General features: G+C 55.2%; 1 protein-coding gene across 2 annotated transcripts in view; it reads left to right on the top strand.

Moving 5' to 3' along the window:
* Window positions 1-12,847, top strand: part of TBC1D2B (TBC1 domain family member 2B) — a 37,618-nt gene extending 24,771 nt beyond the window's left edge. For both annotated transcript variants that reach the window (XM_087829213.1, XM_016197735.2), the window contains exons 6-13: window positions 356-751; window positions 1,289-1,399; window positions 2,614-2,807; window positions 3,802-4,296; window positions 5,592-5,709; window positions 8,513-8,698; window positions 10,979-11,100; window positions 11,922-12,847. In XM_087829213.1, the coding sequence (XP_087685339.1) occupies window positions 356-751; window positions 1,289-1,399; window positions 2,614-2,807; window positions 3,802-4,296; window positions 5,592-5,709; window positions 8,513-8,698; window positions 10,979-11,100; window positions 11,922-12,117 (1,818 nt within the window). In that variant the 3' untranslated portion in view covers window positions 12,118-12,847. The remainder of the gene's footprint in view (window positions 1-355; window positions 752-1,288; window positions 1,400-2,613; window positions 2,808-3,801; window positions 4,297-5,591; window positions 5,710-8,512; window positions 8,699-10,978; window positions 11,101-11,921) is intronic.
* Window positions 12,848-14,723: the final 1,876 nt, after the last annotated feature.

The following is a 14,723-nucleotide window of genomic DNA, read 5'->3' as shown; positions in this document are numbered from 1 at the left end:
CCCTGACCCGGAATCACACCAGCACCTTTCGCTGCAGGGGATGGTGCCCAGCCAGCTGAGCCACACCGGCCAGGGCTAGAGATCACACTTTAATGCGGACGAGCGTTTACCCGGAACCATTGCTAATTACAGTGTGTGTGCCCATTATTTCCTGTTTCCTATGATCTCTACACACGGTCTTTATGGAGTAAGAAGTTTTTTTTTCCTCTTTATTTTTGAGATCCTTCTAGAGGAAGTTGGGTATTAAAATCTTTCCAGTAAAGTTTCTGCATTTCTTCAAATCCCAGTGGTCACTGTGTAGACTCTTCACAAGCCTGCTTCCCCTCTCCCTCCCCTCCACCCCCTGTGGCGCCAGGAGCTCGTGCGGCTGCTGCAGCAGACGGTGCGGTCGTCCCAGTATGACAAGTATTTCACGAGCAGCCGGCTCTGTGACGGGGTCCCCCATGACACGCTCGAGCTCCTGCACCAGAAGGACGACCAGATCCTGGGCCTCGCCGGCCAGCTGGACAAGTTCAGCCTGGAGAAAGAGAGCCTTCAGCAGGAGGTGAGGACACTGAAGAGCAAAGTGGGCGAGCTCAACGAGCAGCTGGGGATGCTGATGGAGACCATCCAGGCCAAGGACGAGGTCATCATCAAGCTGTCTCGGCAGCTCAGCGAGTGCGAGGGCACCGTGGCCTCTCCCACCTGGGCCCCCAGCTCGCCCACCGCCGGCACGGCCAGCAGGGACCAGCTGGAGCTGGACAGGTTGAAGGTGAGAGCAGGCGTGGGCTGACTACTGGGACAAGAAACCCCAAAGCCCCTTCACAGTCTCTGTGCGCTGACGTCCCTCTAGGGCTACCAGCCTCAGTGAGCTGCAGTCAAATAATTCCTAGTCTCCTACGGAGCTTCCTTGGAAATGGAAGTCAGCCCAGCAGTGCTGCCGTTGCTCCAGCACTTTCAGCTCTCTCCCCACTCTGACTTCCAGCAGCTGAGACATTATACACCTTTAGAGCATCACCATCCCACATAACCTCCGGGGGCTGCGTCTTGCCCCCCTCTGAGGCCGGTTCAGGAAAGTCACCACCATTACGTAGCTTCACTCCCCGTCTCCTTCGTCACAGCGGTGGTCCCCGCCTGCCTTCTGCTGCCGCAAGTGGCCCCAGAGATTAATCAGAAGGTGCCCGATAATCAGTTTTCAGTTCCTCATAACTCGCTCCGACTTAGCAGGGCTGCTTGGTGAGGCAGCAAAATGTTAATTGTGTTCAGCCAGTGTGAACTGATGGTTTTTGTGGTGTGTTTTTTTCAACAGGATAATCTGCAGGGGTATAAAACCCAAAATAAATTTCTAAATAAGGAAATTTTGGAACTCTCGGTGCTTCGGAGAAATGCAGAAAGGAGAGAGAGGGATCTGATGGCCAAGGTGGGTCAGGGCGGGTGTACCCCATTACCTGGCAGGAGGTGTGGCTCAGAGCCACCGAGAAATGGATGTGCTTGAGAAACAGTTCAGCGCACAGGCTGAAGGATGTGGTCGCTGACACCAAAATATACTTAAAATAGAAACAGCGTGTAGCACTGCATGCTGTCTCCCTATGTGGGGGAATGAAGACAGGTAGCAGGGCCTGCAGTGTGGCTTCCATCCACACGTGTAGTGGAGTTTCAAAAAAAATATTAACTGCAGCCCCAAGTCTCCAAATTAAGGTTATTTGCGTTTCCGACTCATGCTATTGCGCTAGGCGAATCTGTATTTTCTCTATAAATGGGAGTGGTGAGGACAATGCCTCCATGGTGAGCCCCACGGGGTTGGTGTGAGGGTCAGAAATGATGGTGGCTGCTTAGGGCTTTGCAAAGTGTGGAGACATCACAGACGTTCAGTTACAGCCCAGCGCAGGTCGGCGACGGTGTGTCAGCACCTGCCTGGCTCCAGAACTGGTTTCAAAGCGGCTTCCCAGACCTTGGTCCCATGATTTCCAGGGGTGTATTTGATTTGCCTGATAAGGTGGCAGTTGGGAGCTAGTCCTGGGTCATTGTCCTAAGGTGTCGGTGTCCCACAGGGAGGCTGCTCATGGCCCGTGTGCCAGGTATCACTCAGTGTGACTCCGTAATGGGCGTGCGGCACGGTTTCTGCGACTCATCTCACCCATGTCCAGAACCGATGCTTGTGTTGGCATCCAGACTTTTTTTTTTTTAAATATGTTTTTATTGCTTTCAGAGAGAGAAAGCGAGAGGGAGAGAGAGAAACATCAGTGATGAGAGAGAGTCATCGACGGGCTGCCTCCTGCACGCCCCCTACTGGTTATCGAGCCCGCAACCTGGGCACGTGCCCTGACCGGGAATCGAACCATGACCTCCAGGTTCATGGGTCAACGCTCAACGACTGAGCCCCATTGGCCAGGCCAGATGTCTTATTATCAGCGCCTCCTCTGTGCCACACCTCGCAGAAGGAAGGGGGCCCCAGGGCAGGCCATTTCAAACATGACAGATGGCCTGTGGAGTAACTTAGTCTCGTCTGATTTAGTGTCTCTGGCTCTCACGTCCGCGTAGTTTGGGGCTCCTCATTCATTGGTGGCCGCGCTGCCTAAGGCTTGGTTTCCCTGCGTCTCTGGGTGGGTGAGGTAACTGCCGCTCTCTCCGCAGTATTCGAGCCTGGAAGCCAAGCTCTGCCAGATAGAAAGTAAGTACTTGATCTTGCTCCAAGAGATGAAGACGCCAGTCTGCTCCGAAGAGCAGGGGCCTGCCCGGGACGTCATAGCCCAGCTGCTGGAGGACGCACTGCAGGTCGAGGGCCCGGAGCAGCCAGAGCAAGCGTTCGTGAAACCTCACCTTGTCAGGTATGGGACCAGTGGCTGGGGGGGGGCGACAACAACCCCTCTTCACATCTCTGCTGCCTCTTCCATCGCCGGGTCTCTCTGGCCGACTCCTGCCTTCCTCTTCTACTTCTGAGGGCTCCTTCGTGACTCTGGGCCCCCCAGATAACCCAGGATAACCTCCCTGCCTTAGGCTCTCTAACTAATTCCATCTGCCACGTTCCCTTTGCCACGTAACGTCGCGTGTTCACAGGCTCCACAGGTGGGGCATGGACGTCTGCGGGCTGTGATGCTGCTGGCCACCCGCCACGGCCTCAGTTCCTCTTCCTCTCTAATATCTTGGTTTTGGTTTTTGTTAATCTTCACCTGAGGATATTTTTCCATTGCTTTACAGAGAGAGGGAGAAGGGGGGGGGAGAAACATCAATGTGAGAGACACATCCATTGGGTGCCTCCCACATGCGCCCCGACCGGGGCAGGGAGTGAACCCACAACCCAGGTACGTGCCCTCGGCAGGGAATCAGACCCGCAACCCTACGGCGCGCGGACCAACATTCTAACCACGGGGCCACACCAGCCAGAGCTTCACCCCGATACCTTATAAACGTTTTTCTCCCTGGTCTTTTCACCTTTTAAAATGATACTTTTCAAACATAAAAAGGCTACGCACACATATGTATGATGTATGAACACGCGCGTACATTCTTGTGGCCAAATGTATCGGCCTTGTCTTCCTGGTGTTGCTTGTATCTTCTGTGCTTTTCACATTTAGGGCTTTAAACCATCTAGAATTACTTTATTTTCTGTGTGGTATCAAGAAGAGACCTTATTTAATTTAGTCTTCCACGCAGATCGCCAGCTGTCCGCATCCTGTTTATGGAGAGGTTGGCTCCTCACTGAGTTGAAACGCCTGGCTCTGTATCAGTGCCCGTTACCCCTGAGCTAACTTCTAGGTTCTCTTTTTGATCTGTTTTGCCGAGGTCACATCATTCCACTTTCCCTTTTGGTTTTCTTCACAGCGAGTACGATATTTACGGCTTTAGGACTGTCCCAGAGGATGATGAAGAAGAGAAGCTGGTGGCCAAAGTCCGGGCGCTGGACCTGAAGAGCCTCTACCTCGCGGAGAACCAGGAGGTGTCCACCGGGGTCAAGTGGGAGAACTACTTCGCCAGCACGATGAACCGGGAGATGGCCTGCTCCCCGGAACTGAAGAGCCTGATCCGGGCAGGCATCCCGCACGAGCACCGCTCCAAGGTGTGGAAGTGGTGCGTGGACCTCCACACCCGCAAGTTCAAGGACGGCATCGAGCCCGGGTACTTCCAGAGCCTGCTGCACAGGGCGCTGGAGAAGCAGAACCCGGCCTCCAAGCAGATCGAGCTGGACCTGCTGCGGACGCTGCCCAACAACAAGCATTACTCCTGCCCCACCTCGGAGGGCATACAGAAGTTACGCAACGTGCTGCTGGCCTTCTCCTGGCGGAACCCGGACATCGGCTACTGCCAGGGCCTGAACAGGTGGGTGCTGGCCCGCGGCTGCCCCTGTGCCCCGAGACAACCTGTAGGAGCAGGCTCTTCCCTGCGGCTCCCTCCCTCCCCTCCTGCTCAGCCAGGAAAAGCCAATATTTTAATGGAAAGAAGCAGCCTGCAGTCAACAAGATTTAATGATGCAGCCTCCCCAGGTCTAGAGTAATTGAGGGAAACAAACATGCTTTCAGGAAGTATTTTCACCTTTTAAAATGATAACTGTTCAAACACACATGTGTGTATGATATTCTGAGAAGTGGCTTCCAGGGCTTTCCCAGGAGGGATGCGCGAAGCCTCGCGTCTGGTTATCAGCTGTGGAGAGGGGTTTCCTCGGCTTCACTCTCCTCCTGCCGCCCTGGATGCCGCCGACCCGGAGCCACACCGGGGATGACTGGATAAGTCACCTCTTGACTCCTGACAGTGTAAGCGGCCAGACCCGGGTTCCCGCTGTGGCTCTATAACAGTACGGCCGTTCCCCACCCCCGTGCTGACCCTCAGAGGGTCCATTTGTCCGAAGCCCCCTGGATAGCAGGATGGCATCAGGAAAGCTGTTTTTATATTTATTATTTTTAAGTTTCTTTATTTTTGAGAATATTACAGATGTCCCCTTTTTACCCCCATTGCTCCCCTCCACCCCGCATCCACCCCACCCCCAGCCCTTCCCCCAGACCAGTGTCCATGGGTTATGCTTATGAACATATAAGCTCTTTGGTTAATCTCTCCCCACCCAGTCAGGCTCATCTGGAGGCAACCAGTCAGTGTTTCTTTCTCACATCAGTGTTTCTCTCTCTCTCCTCTCTAAAAAAAAAATCAATAGAAACATTTTTTTAAAAAAGAAATAGCCTGGCCAGTGAGCTAAGTGGCTAGAGCGTCAGCCTGTGCACCAAAGTATGGTGGGTTCAATTCCCGGTCAAGGGTACGTACCTGGGTTGCAGGTTTGATCCCCGGCCCTGGTTGGGGCCCATGCCAGAGGCAGCCGGTCAGATTGTCTCTCTCACATCCATGTTTCTCTCTCTCTCCATCTCCCTCCCTCCCTTCCACTCTCTCTGAAAAGCAATGGAAAAAATATCCTCAGGTGAAGAGTAACAAAAAAAACAACAAAGAACAAAAAAAGAAATATATATTTTTTTAAATGAAGGGAGAGGAAGTGTAGTTTTGCTTCTCAAACTTTAGGAACTGCCTTGCTGGCCAAGGAACACACGCTTCCTGCTGCTGATTGGAGAGCTAGACGGAGGGACAGACAGCCACCTGTGCCGGCTCTCACCTTGTTCTCTGTGTGCTTGCAGGTTGGTGGCAGTGGCCCTTCTGTACCTGGAGCAAGAAGACGCTTTCTGGTGCCTGGTCACCATCGTGGAGGTCTTCATGCCTCGCGACTATTACACAAAGACTCTCTTAGGATCCCAGGTACTTCTAAAAATATCGTGCTTCTGTCAGCAGCTGGGAGATTAGAGCTGAAAGGTGACCTGAACTCAGCTTTGGGTTGGGGAGGGGAAGGCTTCCTGGGCCTGTTTCAGCCCTGACTGTGCCCTGAGGGAGGCGCACAAAGCAGGGCCACCTGGAGACCGGGCCACTGTCCCTGAGCAAGTGGGCGTGGGCCGGGCTCACTCAGCACCTGGTCCAGTGAGAGCCCAGTGAGGACTGAGCAGCCCAGCTCTTCATGGTCACAGCTCAGCACCCTGCACTCTGGGCAAGGCCTGCCTGGCAGGCTGAGCCACGGTCCAGGCTGCTCGGGAGCCCCGTGTGCCCTCTCAGCTTCTCCAAGAGGCCAGGACACGACACGGGTAGATGTGCCTGAGGTCCCCCGAGGGGAAACACCTGTGGAGGGTCAAAGAGAGGGGCTGCGGAGGCCGGGAGGACACCAGGTCTGGGGAAGGAACGAGGGAGGTGTGGGTGGAAGGATCTCAGACCGCTGTGCGGTTCTAAGGAAGTTTTGGCCAGACTGTCAAGGAGTGCTCAGCAAAAGTCACCTGTCAGTGCACTGGACAGGAGACAAGGGGGACAGGAGGGGCATCGAAGGCCTTTCTCCCCTCTCTGCGTCTGGGGCACTTCGTGTTGATGGATGCATCTCCTGAGTGTTGTGTCCCCCCGAGCAGAGACCTTTGTGCTCCAGCCTGGGGGGTCCTTCCTATCCTTGCCTCTGGGCCACCTCCCCATCAGCTGCTTGGCTTCTCAGCTGTGGTCCCCAGGGTGACCATCTCCCTGGGTAAAGTCCCTCCGTTGTCAATGTCTGGAGCGGCCTGAGTTTTACTTTCTAGTTGCACCTCTGCCATGGGTGAGGAGCTGGGGTGAGGGTCACATGGTCAGCCAGAAGCCAAGCCCTCCCTCCTGTGAGCTGTGGAGCTCGGCCGCCTCACCGACCATCCCCGTGCCTCAGTTTCCCCATCTGTAAAATGAGTGCCGTACTCTCCTCATAAGAGTATTTGAGGTTGAACTCTGATGATGCATTGAGAGTTTCATGTAATGCTGACAACATTGTCAGAACTATTGTTCTCTCAGGCAAAGGGGAGGCATGTTTCAAGTGTGAATTTAAAATAAAATCTGTATCACGGCATCTCATAAACACACCTGGAAACTCCAAGGAGGCAGGTTCCCCTGACTACAAAAGTAATAGGTCTCCGCAAAGAGAAGTTACTTAATGTAGAAAGATACTAAGAAGAAAGTGAAAGTCACCTGTTAGCCTACCAGCTAGAGCACTGTAGTTAGCATTTTTTAAAAAAATATGTCTTTATTGATTTCAAAGCAAGGAAGGGGGGGGAGAAACATCAATGATGAGAGTTATTGATCGGCTGCCTCCTGCTCGCCCCCTGCTGGGGATCGAGCCCAAAATCCAGGCCTGTGCCCTGACCGGGAACTGACCGCAATCTCCTGTGTCACAGGTTGATGCTCAGCTGCCGAGCCACGCTGCCCAGGCCGTAGTTAGCATTTTTATATATTTCCCCTTTTCCTCTTTTCTTTCTTAACCCTGATACACTTCGGTGTCCATACTGAGAGCTCAGTGCACCGTGGCTGTTCCCAGCCTGGCCCCAGCATTCCCCGATCACCACGTAGTCTGTCCCCATCCTGCTCGGTGGCTCTGATCTCCGTCAGCTGGCTGTCTGACGTGTTTGACTGTCGTCCTGTGATGGACAGTGCACCAGGCCACGCCTACCTGGGGGCAGCCTCCTGTGTGCTCAGCCCCCAGCGCTGTGCTTACAACTCCCTGTCAGACGCCTCCTGCCGGGACCAGGTGCCCAGCCCGCCCCTGCTGCTGTGGTTCAGACGTGTCCCATCCGTTCCGCTTGCTGAGTGCACGCTGTGGCCAGGGACCCTGCCAGGAGCTGAGGTCCTCCCAAGCCCAGGTCGGGAGAGGGATGAGCAGAGGCCTGAGCAAGTGGTCCCTGGCCATCTGCTGCAGGCCCAGCCCTGTGCTGAGCACTGGGCAGCCTCAGCAGTGAGGCTCACCTGCCACCTGGCTGGGAGGAGTGCATGGTCCTCTCCCACTTCGGGGCCAGCTTGCACGTCCCTTCCTCTCAGGCATCCTCAGCCCGGACCCTGCAGGCAGAACGAATCACATGGCCATCCCTTGGTCCTGCGGTCAGCTGTCCCTCTGCTTTGCCAGCGTACAGCTCCTTAAAGACAGCCCCTGGGCCCTCTCAGCTGTCATCCCGTGTGCTGGCCAGTGCCAGGCACGAAGCCTGTGCAGATATGTAGTTGTCATTGAATGCTGAGAGACAGATTAACACCAGCAGGAAAGAGGCAGCGTCCAGTGACTGCCCCGTGGAACCGCAAGGCTTGGAGGGAGACTGGCCACCCAGCTAGCGAGTGGAACAGCTGAGATTCAGACTCGGGTCCACCTGGTTCTGGAGCCCTCACTGCCCCCGCACAGCCCCACACAGCCCAGTGACTCTGTCCAGTGGACATGCTGATGTCCCACTTGCTCTCAGGCAGAGTGGGGCTGTGGCCCTTCGAAGCAGCACCGCCAGTATTCACACACAGGTTGGCAAGGCCGACTGTTCCGCTGGCTCCTCACAGCGTCTGCTTTCACAGGGCACATTGAGTAGAGGCGTGGGCTTCAGGCCATAGACACCCCCATGGCCTGTGGAAAGGGCGACACTGTGGGACCTGACGGCACCTGCGGTGTCCATGTGGTGGGCCTGCCCCAGCTCACTCAGGTCGCCTGCCCAGTGCTGTGGCCGACTCCATGCCTCTGCCCCCTGCCCCTCCCCAGGTGGACCAGCGGGTGTTCAGAGACCTCATGAGCGAGAAGCTGCCGCGGCTGCACACCCACTTTGAACAATACAAGGTGGACTACACCCTCATCACGTTCAACTGGTTTCTGGTGGTGTTCGTGGACAGCGTCGTCAGTGACATCCTCTTCAAAATATGGGACTCCTTCCTGTACGAGGGGCCAAAGGTGGGTCCGCTCGCTGGGCGACTGTGGGCAGCATCCGTGGTGGCAGAGTGGCCGGCTCACCGGGGACATGAGAGGGGTGCCCTGGCCCAGAGCCAGCCCTGCACTGTGTGCCACCGGAGGGGCACTGGGGCCACAGGCAGGTCATTTGCTCGTTCGTCAGAAACATTTAGCACCCTAGTCCCGTGCACGGGGCTTTGATGGTTTTCAGGCTGAGCCTCACCATGTCACACAAGCGGTGGTGTTGTCCCTATTGTGTGGATGAGAAGGTCGAGGCCCAGAGGTCAGTATGCAGAAGATCAGGGACAAACTCAGGGTCAACTTCAGAGCCTTATGCCCACAAGCCTCCCACCCAGTCTGTTGTATGTTTATAAAAAATCAGTTTTTAAGCTGGTACGTGATAAACTCAAATTACATAACTGAGAGTATGTAGTAGAAAGGAGATCTCATAACTAAAGGAATGTGGTGGAAAAGAGGTCATATAATTAAGGGTATGTGGCAGGGAGGAGGTCCCTGTGGCCCCAGTCTCCTAGTCTCTCTTCTTGATTTATTATGTATCCTTCTCAAGGTACTTTATGTATATCTGAAATATAAGGGTTTTATTTTTACACTTAATGCATCTTGGAGATAGTTCCATATCAGGGCATATAGATCTGGCTTTTTTTTTTTAACTGCATAATATCTCTTTGTACAGATGAACCAGAAATGTACCTAACAGCCCCTGATGCTGTCTTTCCACACGTGTGCCACTGCGTCCTAGAAGGGGACGTGCTGGGTCAAGGGTACACCCATCTGCGGTGTTCATGGCTGGTGCCAAATCACCCTTCGTAGGGCCTAACCAATTTACAGCCCCCTACCCCCAGCAGAGTGTGAGTGTGTAGATCCCCCACACTCTGTCCAACGTGGGACTTTAGTCTGATCCCTCTGGCCTCAAACATAGGACTTCTGTCATTACTAAAAAGAGTTCTCGCCCTGGACAATGTGGCTAAGTTGTTAGAGCGTTGGCCCATGCACTGAAGGACTGTGGATCCGATTCTGGTCAAGGGCACATACCCGGGTCGTGGGTTCATTCTCCAACCCCTGGCCGGGGCCAGTGCAGGATGCAGCCGTTGGATGTGTCTCTCTCACATCAATGTTTCTCTCTCTTTCCCCCTCCCTTCCTCCCTTCCATTCTCTCTGAAAAGCAGTGGGGAAAAAATATCCTCAGGTGAGACTAACAAAAAACAAAAGAATTCTCAACCAGGATTTTCAGTGTTTGCTGTTGGGCCATAGGTAGGAATGTCAAAAGAGAGATAACTATTCAAGTGCTATAAATACTGCTGTCTAGATAAGAGAAAGTGCTGGTCGGACAGGCCAGCCAGGGCCTCGGGCGTGGGCGGTTTCTTCCAGAGCTGGTTGGACTTGCAAGACTACCAGGAGTCCTGTCCCTCTGGCCTCAGACACAGTTTCTCTATATTCAGGAGTCAGTGATTCAGACCCTAGTGTCACAAGTGGCAATAAAAACCGCATGGAGGTGTGGAGTTTTCAGGGAGTCTCAGAGTCAACCCTGGTTTTCATTGTATTTAAAACTGATTTCCAGCCGGGCCGGTATGGCTCAGTGGTTGAGCTTCAACCTAGAAAGCAAGAGGTCAGGGTTCGATTCCCAGGTTTCCAGCTGCATCCCCAGTAGCGGGCGTGCAGGAGGCAGCCGATCATGAGTCCCTCTCCCTTCCTCTTGCTGTAAAAATCAATAAAAACATTAAAAATATATATATCCTTAGGTGCGGATTAGCAAAAAAATAATAATAAAGTTCATAATCAAAACATAATAATAACAAAATAAAAAGTAACAGTGATTCCCGGTTCTGTATACCTTCTTTCCTGGAAGTGTTAGCTGAATGGGGAGGAGTCCACACAGGTTCGGCTCCACAAGGACATCAGGTTCTGGCTGGGGTGTTGTCGTCAGTCACTAGCACCCATCTTTCTGTAAACGGGGCCCTGGCCCTGGCCGGTGCGGCTCAGTGAGGAGCGACGTCCCTCCCATACACCGAAAGGTTGCGGGTTCGATCCCCTGCCCTGGTCAGGGTGTGCGCGGGAGGCAACCAATTGGTGTTTCCCTCTCTCCTTCCCTTCCCTTCTCTCTAAAAGCCAATGAAGATGTCCTCGGCTGAGGAGTTTTTTAGAAAGGGCCCTGGCCCTGCCGGTGGAGCACACCTTAGTCCCGAGGCTGCCCCAGGGCCCGGGAGGCCTGGCCCCCAGAAGCTGGGTGCTTCTCTGTGTACAGACTCCCTGTCCTGCCCACAGGTCATCTTCCGTTTTGCTCTGGCGCTTTTCAAATTCAAAGAGGAGGAGATGCTGAAACTGCAGGATTCAATGTCCATATTCAAGTACCTCCGGCGCTTCACTCGCACCATTGTCGACGCTCGGTGAGTCCGGGGGGCACGTCCGGGACAGTGGGCCTCCCGACCTCTGCTCCCCTGAGAGCCGCCTGTGCTTGTGGTGTCAGGCTCAGGCCCCCCAGGGGTGCAGGGAAAGATGTTGGTTGTTGTTTACTTCAGAGAGAGGAAGGGAGAGGGGGAGGGAGATAGAAACATCAGTGATGAGAGATTCATCCATCGGCTGCACGCCCCCTACTGGGGATTGAACCTGAAACCCAGGCACGTGCCCTGAGCGGGAATCGAACCGTGGCCTCTTGGTTCATGGGTCGACGCTCGATCACTGAGTAACGCTGGTCGGGCGGGAAAGGTGGTTTTACCCATTCTCTGTCCAACAAACCCAAGTCCCAGCCAGCACGGCAGCAGGTGGATTGGTGTGACAGGCTTGAACGGAGTGTTGACGATGGGGTGGGGCCCCTGCCCAGCATCAAGGGTGACACATGAGGACCGTCTCGTCCTTGCAGAACTTGTGGGGATGGGGGAGCTCAGAGACACCCAGGCTGGGGCCAGGCCCTCGCAGGGTGACCCAGGCTGGGAAGGGGCAGCTCAGGAGCTGGCCAGAGATGTGGGACAGAGTGTGTGGGGAACCAGGACATCTTTGGCCGGGCTGGTGTCTGAGTGACGGGGATTGAGGTGGGGCCGGCGCAGAGTGGGGTTCTTACAGCCCTGCAGCGTCTGCACAAGGAGGACTGGCCTCCAGGTGACACACTAATGTCAGGCCCCATGGTGTCTGGGTCCGCGCCCTGGACCCCCAGGCCTCCTGTGTGCACATGACCCAAGCCCCGCTGACGCTCTGCCCCGTGTCCCACCAGGAAGCTGATCAGTATCTCCTTCGGGGACCTGAACCCCTTCCCCCTGCGCCAGATCCGCAACCGGCGCGCCTACCACCTGGAGAAGGTGCGGCTGGAGCTGACGGAGCTGGAGGCATTCCGGGAGGACTTCCTGCGTGAACGGGACACCAGTCCCGACAAAGGCGAGCTGGTCAGCGACGAGGAGGAGGACACCTGAGTGGCCCCCAGCCCACCACCACAGCGTGCCAAGGGGTGAGCTGCAGAGGCGTCTGTCGTTCAGACCCGGAATGTAACCCCGTGGCCTCTGGAAACCTGCTGGCAGCTGTCCAGGGCCACACCGCACTTCTCACTTCCACTCGGCCGGGGTCGCGTCTGTTTACAGCCATCTTCCTGCTGCGTGCTTGGTCCCACGGATCCCGTCACATGTTCCGACAGAACCGTGCACGGCCGGGCCCACTCGTCGGCTACTCTCAGGAGCCTGTTTACAGCATCGGTCAGGCATGTTGCGGTCTGTGCCCTACTTGGGCCACCTCCCGTGTCGTCTCCTCTACACAGTGGGCAGCGTGGAAGACGCCCGTGTGCTCACAGACTCCTAGGCCAGAGCGTGGCTTACGGTCAGTGTGAAAAAAGCGAGTTCCTTAGAAAAGCAGGCCCATCCCTTATTCAGAAAGAGCCTGTAGAAATCGCCCCATCGGGGGGGCTCCACACTGCCCGCCGGGCCTTGTTTCTGGACCGGCTGTGCCCTTCCAGCCTTAGGCGCGGCTGCCGGCTGCTCGGGGAGGGCCTGGCTCCCCAGACACCGCACGCACTCCTCCTGCTGGCCGGTGTTGGCAGGTCGGCGCCGCAAGTCCCGCAGGAAGCTCTCCGTGCATCTCAGAGGTGACTCGGGTGGGGCGGGACTCCAGGGAAACTGGCTCATCCTCTTGCGGGCCAGGCTCAGCGTGGGGGTCTCAGCGTGTCAGGCTGGCCTGGTGGGTCTGAGGACCCCGAGCACTGCCTTTTAAAGCCCTGGAAAGAGGCTTTGCAGGAAGAAAGTGGCTCTGTTGAGGCTCCGTGGACCACCCACCCTCTGTGCAGACGGGAGAGGATGCTTTCCAGCATGTTATTATTCCAGTGGGAAGGACGCCATATCAGATGGAGCTTTTTTATTTTCAATCCTCACCCAAGGATATTTTTCCATTACTTTTCACGCTTTGGCTGGAATCGAACCCGGGACCCTTCAGTCCTCAGGCCGACGCTCTAACCACTGAGAAAACTGGCGAGGGCCCAAATGGAGTTTTTACCCAAAAGACAATGGAAATAAACGCGAGTTGACAAACCTTGAGCACACTCAGACTGAGAGTTCGATCGGTGTCCTTTGAAGACGTGATTTCTTCGTTGGTGTGACTGCTCCCCAGCAGCCAGCTCAGCATACCAGGCTTTTCACCGTATAGAGGGAGCTGGTTTCTACGTTCAGCCAAAAGCCTCTGTCTCTTGTCAGGGATCAGAAACGTGTTTTTCATCCTTTTGGACCCTGGGAGCAGGTGTTTGAGGTCCAGCTTCTTCAGGAAGTTGCCTTGTGAGTTGGGTCCTATGAGGAGGCCCCAGCAGCCTCACTGCTCTTTGAAGGCCCTCTCTCTCCCCCACTCCCACGTCCCACGAGGCTGGTGGCCTGGGGTACAGTGGGAATGGGGTCGGGCTCCACGGATCAGTCACTCCAGCTTCCCTCAGACTTCAGTTTCCAAAACCTGGGGCAAGAACACCACCTTCAAGAATAGGCTTGTTTTGTCTATTTTGTCCCAAAAAGACGCATCGTGAAAGCACCTGAATTGAGACTGGTGCCTGCGTGGGCCTGGAGCCCAAGGTGCCAGCCCTTCCCCAGGCAGCACCGGGGTGTCATCATCTGTGTCCAGGCAGTAGGCGTGAGAGCAGAGCTGGTGGAGGAAAGGGCTGGGAGCTTCTTAGAGAGTCTCCCCTGTGGTGCGGGCATCCAGGGGCACAGCCAGATGCTGGCCTGATTCCAGGCTGGGGACCTGATGGCCCCGACTCTTTCCTCCAGAACCGTAGGGTCCAGTCCCACTGTTTTGAGCCAACGCTTCCTTCCCGTGCCGCCCGGAAAGACTTGCTCGACACCCAGGCTGGGCTGCCGCTGGCTGGCCTGCCGGGGTGCACCTGCCACGGCCAAGGGGCGCCTCCTGCATCATACAGTCGGGAACTGCCAGCTTCACGTGGGTGAGCTTTTGTTTTTTACGGAGCATCTGTTAATACTTTTGTATATTTCACTACAGTTTATATTTTTATAGCCTATTTGTATCAAGATTTTGTGAGATCACGTACATCTATTTTGTATAACAAGTTCTTCTGTGTGCACGACTCCCCTGTGTGTATTTATGTAAACCTGAACCTGCTCAGCTGCTCTCCCCGCTGGGCCACCTTTGACCTCCAGCCTGGACCATCCTGGGCCTCCGCTCTTGCACGGCCCACTGCCCACCCCAGGTAGCGTCTGGCACTCCTTGGAGTCATGCTGACAGCTGCCCAACAGCGGCCGAGACCCTGGTCTCGCTGGGGAGGATTCCGGTTTCAACTGCATTACATCAATATAGGAAGAGTCCTAGGCAAATAGCCATTCTGTTTTCTTTTTAACAAAATGTTTGTATTATTGCACAATTCCCTGCCCCTCGAGTGTGGGCATCTGGGCCTGCGGGGGGGTGTCCCTGCAGGCGGGAGGCTGGATGCTGGCGCTGGAGCCCTCGAAGGTGCTGCCAACTGACTCTTGCCTTTGATGTACAGCAGCTTCCATGGTTACCTTCGAGTTCAACTTTGGAATTGTCATATTAAAAGGTA

Source organism: Miniopterus natalensis, chromosome 22, assembly GCF_054644295.1.
Source record: "Miniopterus natalensis isolate mMinNat1 chromosome 22, mMinNat1.hap1, whole genome shotgun sequence".
In the NCBI taxonomy this organism is placed as follows: Eukaryota; Metazoa; Chordata; class Mammalia; order Chiroptera; family Miniopteridae; genus Miniopterus; species Miniopterus natalensis.
Note: the sequence above shows the minus strand (reverse complement) of the source record. Positions and strands in the feature narration are given on the sequence as shown.